Source organism: Azolla caroliniana, unplaced genomic scaffold (genome assembly GCF_043228905.1).
Source record: "Azolla caroliniana isolate FFs.n. ecotype wild unplaced genomic scaffold, voAzoCaro1.0.p SCAF_8, whole genome shotgun sequence".
Classification (NCBI taxonomy): domain Eukaryota; kingdom Viridiplantae; phylum Streptophyta; class Polypodiopsida; order Salviniales; family Salviniaceae; genus Azolla; species Azolla caroliniana.
Window position 1 is genome coordinate 16,692,930 of NW_028230443.1, and position 16,207 is coordinate 16,709,136.

Here is a 16,207-nt window from a genome sequence, read left to right on the forward strand (position 1 = left end):
TTCTTCTTAGAAATTGCCTTGTAGTACCCCATGCACAAATGCTCAACAATGCTCACCATTCGATCGCCTAGGGTATGAGTTATATTCATTTTAACCCTATTTGTAATGGAATGGAAATAAGTTAATATCATCAAATAATCTATTTAGTATGTGCAATTGAAACCATATATAAAATATATAGCAACTTAAAGCTTACCAATGCACGTGTTCAGTTGCATGGCATCTCGACTTTAATGCAGTATTGACCAATAAAGACTGACCCATACTATGAAATATTACTATTCGCCACAAGGGAGCCAAGGTCAACTCTGCAAAGTCCTTCGCCATCTTTTCTATTTGAGGATATTTATACGGCACGTCGTCATATGTGGATCCCGTTATTTGAAGTCCATATGGTATATCTGCAATGAGCAATGTATAATGCCTCTTGGGTAATATGTCAAGCATATTAACCACATCACCATTATATACACCTTGATTGTATCCAAGTCTTCAAGCACCTCTAGCTCCTTTCCTTTCGTCATTCGGTTTTCATATTTCGCTCGTTCCAAATGAGTAATGAATGCCCTTGATATGCCTTCATTACTATCACCTAGCTTCTTCGAACGAGGTGGTTTCTGCAATTATAAGATTTATAAGAAAATGCGCATTATCCTAAAATCAATTATAGAAGATATAGACACACATACCCATTCTCTAAACACAATGACGAATTCTTCAAGAGCCTTGTACGATGATGTTTTTGGGCACGATTGCTCCACTTCTTCCCACGTAGGCAGGGAAAAAAATTTCATCATCAACTCTTGTATCTCATGTAAACCTTATGGCTAAAAAACATTACACATAAAGGTCAAAATCAAGAGTAAATTAACAAAGCAATCCAAACAAAAACAATATTACAAAAAGACTACTCACTTTTGAAATTCTGTAACCAACAGATATTAATAATCTATCATCTTTTATTCCTTGTAATGACCGCCATGGAAGCAGCTTCATATCCTTGGCTAATCCTTCTATCACTAAATCACTTCTACATGACTTAGACTTTATCTCCAATTGAGGGTCCAACTTTGCGTTCTTTGAACGTTAATCCTTTATCTCTTTCCACTCCCACATAATAAATATTTGATCTTGAAGGTCCCAAACCTCCCCTATTCTAAAAGCGAGCTGAAACCATGAGTCATACTTTCTCAGGCCTTTAGATTTTGTGCTTTCGTCAACTGCTATCCCCACTCTAACAGACATTGTCGTCGCAAACCACAATGAAGCCTAGGACCATATCTCTGCAAAGCATCAAGGTACTCGTGATGAAAGAACCTAATGCGCTCTATACATGACAACTTTTGTCTGTAGTCATTGTCATTATTATGGTCCCAAGCTAGCAACTTGGCTTCTTGATGTGTAAGACCAGCATACACTTTACATTTTGCATATTTGAAGAAGGGGGTAAGAGGATATTCCTTGACAAGCTGACAGCGGGCTTCAGCAAAGTGGGATCCTCCAATGACGTAGTATGTATAATCATCTGCCGAATTGTACTTGAAGTCCACTACATTTGAGCATTGATCTAGGTCTACCATTACAAGGAATGGCACAACAATAGCATGTGTATTTATCTTCATCTTGCTTTTCAAATTTTGCACATGCACTGCATGGGGCTCTCTTATCTCTAAAGCATGTCCTTTACAGAAAGTTTAGTCTTCGCGATGTTTTCACATATCCGATTTTGTTCAAAGGTGAGTATTCTTGAGGCAATCTGCCCACCTAGAGTAATTACTTCTAATTGTGTGCCTTCCTCCTCATCTTCGACAAACTCTAAAACTTCAGGTTCGTCGTCCTTAGGGTGCTACCGTTTCTTGTATTTCTTATGGTTCAGATTTTGGTTTTCGAGTAGACTTCGGCAGGGTCTCTGCTTGTGCAACCATGAGTTCTCCTTTAATGTAAGGGTGCAATGCGACAATCAAGTTGTTTTTTGTTTGAACATCTTTTTTTAGGGTTTTGTGGTGGTAGGAGTCTGTCACAAAATAGCCCTCATCAACTTGAACCCTGCACATTCCCCCTAAGCTCTCAATATCATGCAGTAGGTTTGGTGAATCATTATCTTCATATTCAACATTCTTTATTTGGTCGTATGTAAAGGTCTTGCCCACTTGCAACTTGCCCTTACCTTCAGACTTCGCACATATGAGGAGCAAGTCCCCCTCTTCCTCAGTATAAATCAATGTCCATTCTAAATGGAGGTAACTCTTGAGGTGAGGCGCAATGGGCTTATCGGTCAATGTCTTCACAATGTTGCCTACTGATGACTTCGATGTTCTGTCACCTCCCGACTCAATTAAGGTTCTTCTAGAAGGCACTTTTGCGATGTTGTCAAAAGGCTTTTTGGTCCGGGTAGGAAATCTTCAATTTAATTGATGGAAACTTTTGACGAGGTTCACTGCAAATAGTAGGCAATAACATAATCATATGAAAATCTTATTGAAAATGGATATCAAAGGTTAAAACTAGGAAAAACTTTGTTAAAATCAATATAAAAGTCATTAATTTAATCTAAATTAGTATTTAAAGCACTAAAAAAATAGTCATTAAACTGTCAATAAAAATTCTTTCAACCACACATTACACACAAATTTGTGCTCTTTCAACGTGAACTCGATGCAGTGGATTGAGTTCTCAATGAAAGCACTAGGCATTCAACGAGAGCTCGATGCACTAAATATACAAGAACTCAATTAAGTGCATCGAGTTCCCTTTTGAAAATTTGATTTAAAAAAGCATCTTTTTGGAATCTTTACAGAATCTTAAAAATCGGTTAAAATAAGACACCTAGAAATTTTCTTCCCCTTGATCATGGTGCTGGTGTTGAGTGAGTGACCTAAGAGATGAAAACTGAGAGTGCTAGATAGCTTTTGTGCTCTTGAACTCTTGAAAATCTTGAACACGATAATGACAATGAGAAGAGGACTTTCCTTTATATAGTAATATTTTATTTTATTTTTTAATTTAATAAAATTATTTTTAATGTGGCTTATTATTGAAGAATTTTTTTCAACTATTTTCACTTATTTTATCTTAGTTGGCCTTAGTCAAGATGTCCTCAACATCGAGTAAAAATTCTCTATTTTCTATTGAGCCTTTTACATTATCTGATAATTCATTATTCTCAACCGAGGAATATAATCATGTAAATATTAAACGGTGCCATGTAGAGTCCAACGATGATATTGGGCAAAGTTCAAATTCACTTTTTTCAATCGAGCCTTTTAACTTAGGTAGTCTTCAAAAAAATATAGTTACAAATAATGAAGAGGTTGATTTATCTAATGTTGACAAGGATCACTTCAATTAGCCTCTGAATTTTCGAAGAGTTTCCCAACAAGTGAGTGTTAAAAAAATATAATTTTTTGTGTTTAGATCGTCAAATTGCATATGATACAAGAAAACCATGTTGTGGGAATCTTTTGCTTTCGAAATTTGGAAAGGCAAACTTGAGGGGGTTGCGACAAAAGTATTTGTCACTTAATGGTAATGAACAAGATACTTTTATGATTTCACATATGCAACTTTTTAAGGACCATACTGTAGAGCCAACTTCAATGCATCTGGAATATTACCTTTCACTTAGTATGAAGGGTTGTCGAGTTGCTTTCAAAATTGCTTATAGCATTGGTAGCATGAGGCTCCAGAGAATTCAACATCGATTAGTAAAGGGCTCGTGGGTACCTTTCAACAATAAAGAATCTAGATGTAAGGGTCTGATTGGGCGGAATGCCATTAGGTGGATGATGTTATGCCTACTACTGGAAGATTACATTTGTCACATAACTTCACTCATCGTGAGGTATACCAAGCATATAAGGATGACATGTCATTAGAAAGTGTACCTTAAATGCATTATCGGCATTTTAATCGATTATGGAGATTGAGGTTTAACAATTTGGTCATACCGCGTATGGTCCGAATGGGTGTTTCTTCTGTATGTGCTAATTTAAAAAGCATGGCAAAAGTGGAAGATAAGATGACGAAATAAAGGGTTATATGAATTTATTAAAAGAATATCGAGAAAGTCAAGCATTGGAAATATCTAAAGCTATGCACCATCAACAAAAAGCGCTTCAGGGTCGAAGCATGCTACGGTGTACCAACTTTTGGCCAAAAATTTAGTACTAAATCGAAGAAGAAAAGAAACATTAAAAATTGTAAATAAATTTCAAAAAACCAAAAACAAATTCATTACGTCACACTCGAATGTTCAAAGATATTATACGTCACACTTGAATGTCCCTAGGCCATATTTAATGCATTAAGTGTTGCCCCAGTCTCCTAGGTAGAGTTGTACGAAAGCACACCTGGAGAAGGTTTCCATTGTGACAGGTGGTCAGTGTCAATCTCTCTCTCTCTGGTATTGGTAGTCGAACGTGTCAGTTGGTATGTCTCTCTCTCTCACTCTCTCTCTCTCTCTCTCTCTCTCTCTTCTGTCTCGAAGTTGTCAGACAGACACCTTCGAAGGTCTGTTTCTCTCTGTCTCTCACTCACTCTCTGTCTCTCTGTCTCTCTGTCTCTCTGTCTATCTCTCTCTCTCTCTCTCTCTCTCTCTCTCTCTCTCTCTTCTGTCTCGAAGTTGTCAGACAGACACCGTCGAGGGTCTGTTTCTCTTTGTCTCTCACTCACTCTCTGTCTCTCTCTCTCTCTCTTCTACCTCGAAGTTGTCAGACAGACACCTTCGAAGGTCTGTTTCTCTCTGTCTCTCACTCCACCTTCGAAGGTCTCTTTCTTTCTTTCTTTCTGTTTCTCTCTCTCACTCCACCTTCGATTCTCTGTTTCCCCGTTGTTGTTGTTCTTGTGTTCCCCTCTGTGCCAGGTTCGATCTCTGAACTCTGTATACGCAGCAGCCTCTGCAGCAGCCTCTGAAGTTTGTCTCCTCTGCAGCAGCCTCTGAAGTTTGCTCGTTTGTCTCCTCTGCAGCAGCCTCTGACGTTTTGCTCGTTTGTCATCCTGAAGTTTTCTCATTTGTCTCCCAAGGTATCGAAATCAAGACGGTGTGGTACCTCTGCAAGTTTAGCGACCTCCAGGTATTCTCTGTGTTGCATGCCCAACTGGTATGTATTCTTTTTCTGAATGTTTCCTCTCTGTCTGTTTTTTATTTGTATGTGTATGACCATTTGTAGGTTTTGATTATTCATAGTCTATGTGTTGCATGCCCAACTGGTATGTTTTTGTTTTCTCTGTGTTTCTCTGTGTTTCTTTTAAAAATGTATCACAATATTTTGTTCGATGTGGTTGTGTGTTAGACATGTTTGTACATGTGGCCAAAATGGAGTTGGCTATGATGAGTTGCTATGTTTTTGTTTTGTTAATGTTTCATGTCCATCTGTTTTTATTTTGTGTGAGTTTGGCATGGATGAGTTTTTTTCCTACTATTTTGGGTTTTTGTATGTTGGACATGGCTTGTACATGCGATGTGATGGAGTTGGTTATGATGATTTACAAAGTTTTCGTTTTCTTTGACTTTCCTATTCGTCTGTTTTTATTTTCTGTGTGTTTGACATGGATGAGTTTTATTTTCTGTGTGTTTGACTATTTAGGGTTATTGTGTGTTGATTTGCAATGTGATGATTTGCTATGTGGTTTGTACATGTGGTTTGTACATGCAATGTGATGATTTGCTATGTGTTGATGGTAATTGCGATGTGTTGATGGTAATTGATTTGCTATGTGTTGATGAGAATTGTGTTGACTAGGAAAATGACGAGAAGGACACCCATAAAGAAGACATTGATGAAAGAGAAAGTGAAGACACCAGTGAAGGAAGGAAGAAGGACACCCATGAAAGAAAGCAAGAAGACACCCACAAGAGAAAGGGTGATGAATTCATCAACACAGAGAAAGAAGACCTGGCAGTACCAGTCCATCAGTCGAGACACACCTCTTGGATGGAATTATTTCCTTCGGGCACGACCTGACGTTTACCCAGAGCTGAGAGAGTGGTTGTTAAAAACCTGGGGGTCAGCACATCCCGACACAAGGCGAGGATTCCACATGAGTGGTTTGAAGAGGGAATACATCAATTTATTGAAGACGAGATACGAACATGTTTATGATACAAATCAAATCACTAACAATGAGGTGGGTACTGTTTTTGCACGTGCTTTTGCATGTGAAGTTCAAGGTGGCATCGACGTTAATTGGGAAGATTTTAATCGGCACCGGTCAGAACATTACAAAGGGTCCTCCAGTACCAACACTGGCTTGAAGTCATCTGGAACCTCTCATGTGGATATTCCAGCTACAACACCTGTCCAACAAGTTCTAGAGGCAAAGGTACGGGCCACAATGACTGAAAAACATGAACAGATGATGGCTGGTTGCATAGCTTCTATGAGCTCAAGAATACAAGCACTACTTGCTGATTTGGAAGCAGTTAAATCAGCTGAGATACAGGCAGAAAAGAAATTTTCTTCAATAAAGACTACATATGAATGGATTGCATCGACAATCCAAAATTCAGAAAGTGAGGTGTTGAAAGAGGAGTTGAAGAAAGAGCTGAACAATATGGGTGCTCAATTACATTCACAGATGACAGACCTTGATACTTGCAGGAATGCACATGAAGAAATAGATAATAAGTTGTCAGCCTTAAAGTTGCATTCTGAGAACCTTGCATGCTTGATGCAGGATTTAAAACATAATGGTTTTGATACTTTGTGTCCATCTGTAATTGAGCACCCAAGTGGTATAGAAAGTACCATTACTAGTATAGCTATATCACGGTATTAGCTTTAAAAGTTATTTATTTCTACTTTTATGGTATAAATAAGTGAGCAGCTAATATATTATAACTTGTGTTTGCAATCTTCCAGGTGTATATTTTGTGGCCTCGGATTCAAGCTGGAGGCTATGGATGTTGTGATTACACCATGCTTGCACACATATCATGTGCTATGTGCTAAGTATCATTTTGAGAAAGAGAATACATGTATGGACTGTAAAACTACAATTGCGGCTGAGTGGTACTATGCTTGGGGTTTAAAAGTACACCCGTACGGTATGTGGCTCTACTATTCTATTGTTTGTATTATATAATGTCAATTATCATTTGGACTAGAACTAGTGTATGCCACAATTCATACTTAAAATTTAGGAGAACAATGGATTAGTATTAGTGTATCTCTAACAACAATGGGATAGTATTGGCAGTACTCTTAATATATAATTGGTATGTGTAGTTAGTTGAAGGGATATTTTCCAGAATTAGTAGTACTAAAAGGGAACCAGGTACAACATCGTCCAATCTATATTGTAACTTGCCTAGTATTAGTTTAGTAAACACTATACTTATAGTACACTGTTGACTGTTAGTATTGTTTGTGTAACTTGGAAATTAGTACTAGTAATGTAATTTGGGAACAAGGTGTCACTTAAATTGCTGAATAATAGTACAGTTTCTGTAATTTGGAAATGAGGTGTGTGAAACACATATCACGTTTAGTACTAATACTGTTCAAGTTCAATACTGTTGGTGTAATTAGTACAAGTTATGTAACTAGGTGTGTAGAACACATATCACGTTTAGTATTACTTGTGTGCAAAATACCAATCTACATTTGTTGGATTAGTACTTAGTAATTACTACATTGTTCATGATTAGTACTAGTTTTGTACTTTGTGAACTAAGTTTCTAGTACATTGCTCATGATTAGTAATAGTTTTGTAACTAAGTGAGTAGTACATTGCTCATGATTAGTACTAGTTTTGTAATTTGGGAACTGAGTAGTACTTTGTTCCCTATTAGTACTAGATTTGTACCTTATTTGTGTAAATTGGTAACTAAGTGAGTAGTATATTGTGCATGATTAGTACTATTTGTGTAATTTGGGAACTAAGTGAGCAGTACATTGTTCGGGATTAGTACTAGTTCAGTGATTTAGGAAATAAGTGAGTAGTACATTGTTCAAGATTAGTACTACTTATAAATTTGACAAAGTCAGTGGTGCATTTTTCGGGATTAGTACTTGTGCATGATTAGTACTACTTGTGTATATTGTGCATGATTAGTACTATTTGTGTAATTTGCGAACTAAGTGAGCAGTACATTGTTCCTTATAAGTACTAGTCCACTAATTTAGGAAACAAGTGAGTAGTACATTGTTCATGATTAGTACAGTGGTACATTGTTTGGGATTAGTACTCCTTGTGTAACATGGTAACTAAGTGAGTAGTATATTCTGCATGATTAGTACTACTTGTGTATATTGTGCATGATTAGTACTACTTGTGTAAATTGGGAACTAAGTGAGCAGTACATTGTTCCTTATTAGTACTAGTTCAGTAAATTAGGAACTATGTGAGGAGTACATTGTGACCTACATTGTATATTTTAGATGATGGTACTAACGTTCAACGTTTTTTTGTTTCTTGCAATGAATGTCGTAGTGTCAAGCAACTCCACGCCAGGGAAGGTCATGGAACTACCAGCCCCTGTGCCTAAACCCTCAATATCTGCCGCACATTCCAAGGTTCAGGGACCATCATTACCAATAACCTATGATTTTTATGATGAGGATGAATGTATGAGAAGGGCCATTGGAGCAGTGGAACATATGCTTCTACAAACAAATTCCCCAAGCTCCGGTCAACAATTTGAAATAGAGCCCACTAAGAAGAGAAATGATGTGTCTTTAGAAATAGAGCCCAGTAAGAAGAGAAATGCTGCAAGAATGTTGTATGGAAACGGCAAGAAAAGGAAAGTTGAATGCAATGGTGAGTCATATAAGTTCTCACCTGTCAGGAGCGTTGTCAACCTAATCCATTGTCTAATACCATGTACTTGTGTTGCTAGCTGATGACGAAATGATATTTGGTGACGGAGATACGAGTTCAAAACCTGATCGTGAAGACGAATTTATCACACTCCCAGGTAAACGTCAAAAGCCAGACTTTGAAAACAATGATTTAGCTCATAACAACCCTATTATATTGTTGCTTTTGGTGCATTCTATAGATCATAGCAACACTGTTGAGCACCTAGATGTTGTGGAGAAGATGACCGAGCCCACCACTTGCAATGGGGTATCTACGGCTGTACAGTATGACCATGTAACATTAGGTAAAAATGTGGCCCAAAACCCTATGTTCATTGTTTGCAAACTTTTGAGTATGTGAGTTGATACTAATATTGTTTGGAATCCCATTAATTAGGTTTACAAGAGCAGCCTGAATCGGGAACTTCATGGAGCACAAGTGCAGAGTCAGATTATGGGATTAACCTTTCCACGGAGGCAGATTCTGGAAGCACATCTTCCACACATGAGGATTGTGAGAAAAACGAAGCATTCATATGTGAAGAGCAGCTGGCATGTCCAAACAACAGTATGTCTAAAGAAGCCCATGAGGAGTGTGGAAAGAATATGGCAAGTACTGAAGAGAAGATTGAAGCCCATGAAGAGTCTGGAAAGAATATGGCAAGTACTGAAGAGAAGATTGAAGCCTATGAAGACTCTGGAAAGAATATGGCAAGTACTGAAGAGAAGATTGAAGCTCATGAAGAGTGTGGAAAGAATATGGCAAGTACTGAAGAGAAGACTGAAGCCCATGAAGAGTGTGGAAAGAATATGGCAAGTACTGAAGAGCAGACTGATTGTACTGATAATGTGTTAGTAGTGTCTACTGATAATGTGCTAGTACTGTCTAAAGATTCTGATGAGGAGTATGGAAAGAACATTGCTAGTAATGAAGAGGAGCTTGATTGTACTGAGAATGCCCAAATGGATCGTGGAAAGAACATCGCTTTCCCTGAAGATAAGCCTGATTGTACAGAATCACATGAGGAGCCTGATTGTACAGATAAGCCTGATTGTACACGTAGTCTTAAGAATGAGTTGACAGCCACCGTACAAGAGGAGTTGACCATGACTACTGCCATAGTCCACATACAGGAGTCTAATAAGAACGAGTGTACAGGCATCATTGATGATGATAGGGGAATAAAGATGAGTGATAATTTGACTATCGACAGCACCTTTGTGGATTTGTGTACAAGCATTGCAGTTGCAGAAAACACAGTTGCTCTCTCAAGCTTGCCACCAGTACAAGGTGCCCGCGCATCCACGCCTATCTCTGATGCCTCTGATGATGAAGTGCCACTTAGTCAGCTCATACCTAAAGGCTTTAAGATAAAGAAGAATGTAAAATCTGGCACCAACAACAAGCGCATTACAAGATCGGCCAAGTTACCCTCTAGTGCCTGATTTTCTTCCGATTGTACTTGAACTTTAGCTGTTAGTGATGTCTGAAATACCTCTATTTGGATACCAAAATACTGTTTCAATTGCCAATGTCAAAATTCCACTTCTGTATTTTGTAGAAACAATGGGAATATACTTTTTGATCTAAGTATTCCTCTTTTTACAACGTTTTGTTTCTTTTTTGAGATCATCTCCTGATGAGTTGCCAAGTCTTTGAGTCTGTTGTAGATAAAATGCTTGAAATTCTTCTTAGCTTGCTAGGAAAATTTAGGTTTTCAGGTGTTAATGATGATAAACAGAAAATATCGGGTGTTATTGAAGTATAGACTGTTTCATCAATCCCATTTGGAGGGTAACCAGAATTTGTGCAAATTGTTGAAGCAATGTGGGCCATATTTTGATGATATCATCCCAATGGATGAACTATCCACTAACAGTAGTAAGGAAACCCTCCCCTTTTTGAGCTATCACAAATTATTGTTTCAGGAGTTGGATTATTTTGTTAAGGAATTTGAGGCTTCATTGCACATTTGCTTCTTGAAGAATGAACTTACAGTATAAAATCTTACAATATTAAAGTCATAATTTGAATTCAACTTACAGATTTATGTGCCTACAGAGGACACACCAACGGCAATGAATCTAGACTTTATCAAGAAGATATACAATATTTTTACTCATTTTACCATGGCTCTGCAAAACTTCTATGCTCAAATAACATCAGGAAACATGAGCAATATCGGCAATGAAGAAATCCAAGTCTTGTTGACAACAACTAATATATTATGAAAGATAAGTACAAGTGGTTGACAGGCATAAACACTTTAGAAGAAAGATGAAATATATCAATTCATTTGTCAATCATCAAAATTAATAGTGAACTCCAAGTATTGAGAGGGTACAATGTATTGAGAGGGTGACTTTCAAGCATTAAATAGAGAGACCTCCCCTAATATGTGCTCATGAACCTCTTGGGGGACCTTGTAGACAGTGTTGTATCCCTTAACCTTGTGCTTTGCTTGAGTCATATTGAATTTGATCGCAAGAATGGCATCAGCGTAGATTATTGCGATGGGTGCTTCTTTTAGTAATGCATATGTGTTCTTGCACTGCGGCAACTTTGCATAATAGTTTCCATACACGACAGACTCACCAACGTTGAAATTGTTGCCCCAGCCATCCCTCACCACTTCTTTCAATAATGTCTTTCCTTGCTTGCACACCACAATGTAGTAGTCTTCTAAATCTTCATTCTGAGGAGATTTGAGCACTGCAAAATGATCTCCAACTTCCAATAAAACTGCCAAGTCTTGATTTTGGTTGTAGTATACAATATCGTTTGAATGCACATCATCTTCAATATCATCTTGTCGTTCAGGCTCAAGCTTCTGCAACTTCCAGGGCTCCACGATTGATAGGTTGATGCATTTATCCCAAGCTTCATCTATACACATGGAACAAAAGCATGATAAACTACGTAGTAACAATTGTGTTGTGTCCTTGCGGCTAAACCCTAACACACAATGGGTGCTGCGTGTGCCTTTCACGGTTTTACAACCATATGATTTAGTTCTATCGACCTCATCAGCGCGAACTTCAACAAACAATCTGTTCTTACCATCATTTGACATCTTCCATGTTAGCCACTGCACAACATCATGTGCATTTTGTAGCTTAGCACCATTATTATCCAACTGCTCACTTGTAAGGGCACGTTTGATCACAGCCCCCGCGCCATCATGCTCTCCTTTTCCATGTCCAGACCCGAAGTAATTCCATTGCATACGAATGTTGAATAAGGAGAAATACCTGCTTTTGTAACTCAGGTTTCCAACAAAATTAGTACTATGTTGTCAATAGAGAGTACTACACTTCCATTAATACTGGCATCCATTTAATACTAACTTAGTATGGATATAACTTAGTACTAACTTAGTCTGGTTTATACTATGAGTACAAGATGAGTACTTTACATCCCCTTGTATAGTACAATGTGTCTATGGAGAACCCTTCACATGGATTAAAACATAATTAGTACAATTCTCTTAAGGACGGACAATACTATAAGTACAAGATGAGTACTTTACATCCTTTTGTAAACACAACATAGTACAGAAGCAACACACAACATAGTACAATGTGTCTATGGAGAACCCTTCACATTGATTAGTCGATACTTAGTACAATTCTTAGTACTAACTTAGTCTGGTTTATACTATGAGTACAAGATGAGTACTTAACATCCTCTTGTATAGTACAATGTGTCTATGGAGAACCCTTCACATGGATTAAAACATAATTAGTACAATTCTCTTAAGGACGGACAATACTATAAGTACAAGATGAGTACTTTACATCCTTTTGTAAACACAACATAGTACAGAACCAACACACAACATACTACAATGTGTCTATGGAGAACCCTTCACATTGATTAATCGATACTTAGTATGGATATAACTTAGTACTAACTTAGTATGGTTTATACTATGAGTAGAAGATGAGTACTTTACATCCTCTTGTATAGTACAATGTGTCTATGGAGAACCCTTCACATGGATTAAAACATACTTAGTACAATGCTCTTAAGGACGGACAATACTATGAGTACAAGATGAGTACTTTACATCCTCCTGTAAACACAACATAGTACAGATACAACACACAACATAGTACAATGTGTCTATGGAGAACCCTTCACATGGATTAAAACATACTTAGTACAATGCTCTTAAGGACGGACAATACTATGAGTACAAGATGAGTACTTTACATCCTCCTGTAAACACAACATAGTACAGATACAACACACAACATAGTACAATGTGTCTATGGAGAACCCTTCACATGGATTAAAACATACTTAGTACAATGCTCTTAAGGACGGACAATACTATGAGTACAAGATGAGTACTTTACATCCTCCTGTAAACACAACATAGTACAGATACAACACACAACATAGTACAATGTGTCTATGGAGAACCCTTCACATGGATTAAAACATAGTACAAACAAAATTAGTATGCATGCATCCATTCACAAGTGCAAGATTCGAATAGTTACAAACATAATTAGTATGCATCCATGTGAATAGTACTGTTTGTTAATAATTACAAACATAATTAGTATGCATGCACTAACACAAGAATTACTTCCTTACACATTGCATGGTAAGTACTAAACATATGGATTAAAAATTACCTGGCGATAAAGTAGAACGATCGTGCCGCCTTAAACTGCGAGGCAGCACCATCAGACCAAACCCAATGACGGTTAAAGGTTACCCCTAGAGAAAATAAATCTGCATGGTGAAGCTTAAAACAATGTTGAACAAATAGTGTATCATGCTTTTTATCATCTGAAATGTAAAATATTGATTTCTTATGTAACTCACCGTCTTGCCTCCAATAGCAAATATGCACAAGTATTGTACATTGATCATTGTACCAATGCATTGATTGAACCTCATTCTGAACTTTAAATGTATAGTTTTCTGCAAAGTCAATAACAGATACGATGACACCCGTTGGTAAGTTATTAATACATTCCTTGAATTGTGAATTTTGCCAATAACTCCGGAAGTTATGTGGAATGAACTCCCCAAGTTGTTTCTTAAATTCTGAGACAAGGGTAGCAGCACATGTCTCCTTATATACTTCCTTGATACGCTTAGTTACAACTCCCTTGCCAATATTTTCAGTCACATACTCTAAATATTTCCATTTCACGATATGACTGTTTCCCAAATCAAGCTCCTGCATACAAAATAATGGTAGCGGACAAACCTTACATGTTCTTAATAGACATGTACGACGATGCCACTCACATGATGGTTCTTTTTCACAAACACAAGACCTCCATAGCTCAGAAACAGATGCATAAGTCATGTTTCGTGCATTACACCTATTATCCTCCCCATTTGGTCTACATATCTCACAAGTGCAGACACATAATTCCCCGTGTATACCCTTACAATCAGTACGCATTGCATTCACGGCTAGCCTTAACATGTCCATCTTCACATGGTACACACAACAACATGTATTCCTCTCATTTAATTTTCTAACATAAAATGGTTTCAAACCTTGGAACTTGCGGAATCCAACAGTCAAGCTTGGATGTTGATCTTTAAAGTTCATGTACAATTCAGCCTACATCAACCAATATATATAGCAAACATTAATATACAGTTGGTCAAAACACAAAGTTATGGAATGTGAAATGATATAAAAAAATGGAATACCTCTGTCATCTCCAAGAAGTGTCTAGGGTGAATCTGGTACTTACCCTGACTTATTCGTTGTCTACACACGTCCTTCTTATTTGGTGAGACACGCGTATTTTTGGCCCAAAATGAATCCACTTTCTCAATAATCTCTTGAGATAAGGCATCACATCGTCGTCTACGTCCCAACCCCATCCACTTGAATTTGTTTGAGTGTATATTTTGGCGATGTTTCCTCAAGTTCCTTCTTTGAATACCCAGGGCTAAGGCAACTTTAGTATCACTATATTTTTTTCCTCTCGCACCGTTCACAACCATGTGTAGGGCTGCCCTCTTTGCAGCAAGTTTGTCTAAGCTCTCTACACCTTTCACTAAGTCTAGGGATGACTTCATAGACTCTACAATCTCTTCTGAAACACATTGGTCCCTAAATTTTATTCTCTCCATGTCTTCATTCAAACTTTGATGGTGTAACACTCTACAGATAATATCCCTACGATCCTCTTCACTAAATCTCTTTGTTATTTCTACCAAATAACGGACTATGTGAAGAACCACTCGTCTCTTAGTCCTTTCAGATATGCATGAGTTACTTGACAACTCACTCTCGTTAGGAACCCCCATTCGGTCACTAGATTTATCCGCAAAAATTAAGTGGCTTGCAAAAGTAGTTAATGTTATATAGACTCAACCAAGAAAACACAATCAAATGTTTTTAAATGTGGCCTGCAAAGTGAAAGATATTTCGTTTCAAACATTAGAATTACATATCAAATATGACAATTGTCAGTTCTAAAATTTTTGTACTGAAATATGAAGAAATGTAACATTTTAGTACTGAAAATAAAAAAAACGGTTTGGTGAAAGGAACCTCCAATGGTGGACGGAGCGTTGGATATGCCGCCTCGATTTGGTGGAAGGAACCTCCAATGCCGCCTCGATTTGGTGGAAAAAGCCACAAATCACCACGACACCAAATCAAATGTTTTTAAATGTGGCCTGCAAAGTGAAAGATATTTCGTTTCAAACATTAGAATTACATATCAAATATGACAATTGTCAGTTCTAAAATTTTTGTACTGAAATATGAAGAAATGTAACATTTTAGTACTGAAAATAAAAAAAACGGATGGAAGGAACCTCGAATGGATGGAGGGGGCGTTGGATATGCCGCCTCGATTTGGTGGAAGGAACCTCCAATGGTGGACGGAGCGTTGGATATGCCGCCTCGATTTGGCGGAAGGAACCTCCAATGCCGCCTCGATTTGGTGGAAAAAGCCACAAATCACCACGACACCAACTTCAATGGATGGATGTAAGAAAGTCGTTGTCGAAGAAGTCACTATTGGCTGCTACCAACAGTCTCTGTACCTCGACCTAAACCCTAACAAAAACAGAAACCCTAAAAAAATCAGAAATCCTCAACTTAAACGCTCAAAACAGACATGGATGTCTGAGATTTAGATTGGAGGAAATCAGAAACTGAACATGGATCTGTGATGAAAAGCTCAGAGGGATAGAGGAAGAGGAGTATGAGGGGAACCGCCAAAACGACGTGAGGGGAAGCGCCAAAATCGACGTGAGGGGAAAATAGCCCCCAAAATGGAATGAACATCTCCTCACCTGTTCCCCCCACTCCTTCTACAATAAATGACACTTGTACTACAGTCACCCCACTCTCCAAAATCGATTTTCTTTTTCTCTGATTTTTTTTTTTTGAATTATTCATACTAAC

The 16,207-nt window shown here is 37.7% G+C and overlaps 1 protein-coding gene across 1 annotated transcript; it reads right to left on the reverse strand.

Annotated features, from left to right (window-relative positions):
- Window positions 1-10,738: 10,738 nt before the first annotated feature.
- Window positions 10,739-15,815, reverse strand: LOC147861113 (uncharacterized). Its single transcript, XM_087323344.1, has 4 exons — window positions 15,613-15,815; window positions 14,491-15,471; window positions 13,449-14,398; window positions 10,739-10,808 (listed from the first exon to the last, which is right to left on the reverse strand). The coding sequence occupies exons 2-4, from the start codon at window positions 15,094-15,096 to the stop codon at window positions 10,739-10,741; spliced, it is 1,626 nt and encodes a 541-aa protein (XP_087179470.1). The 5' UTR covers window positions 15,097-15,471; window positions 15,613-15,815.
- Between the last annotated feature and the right edge of the window lie 392 nt (window positions 15,816-16,207).

Coding starts and splice junctions, on each gene's coding strand:
- LOC147861113 (XM_087323344.1), bottom strand. CDS start 15,096: ATGGGGGTTCCTAACGAGAGTGAGTTGTCAAGTAACTCATGCATATCT. Junction 14,399..14,490: donor ACTTCTTGGAGATGACAGAG/GTATTCCATTTT, acceptor TGGTTGATGTAG/GCTGAATTGTACATGAACTT. Junction 10,809..13,448: donor TCGTTCTACTTTATCGCCAG/GTAATTTTTAAT, acceptor TAATATTGTAAG/ATTTTATACTGTAAGTTCAT.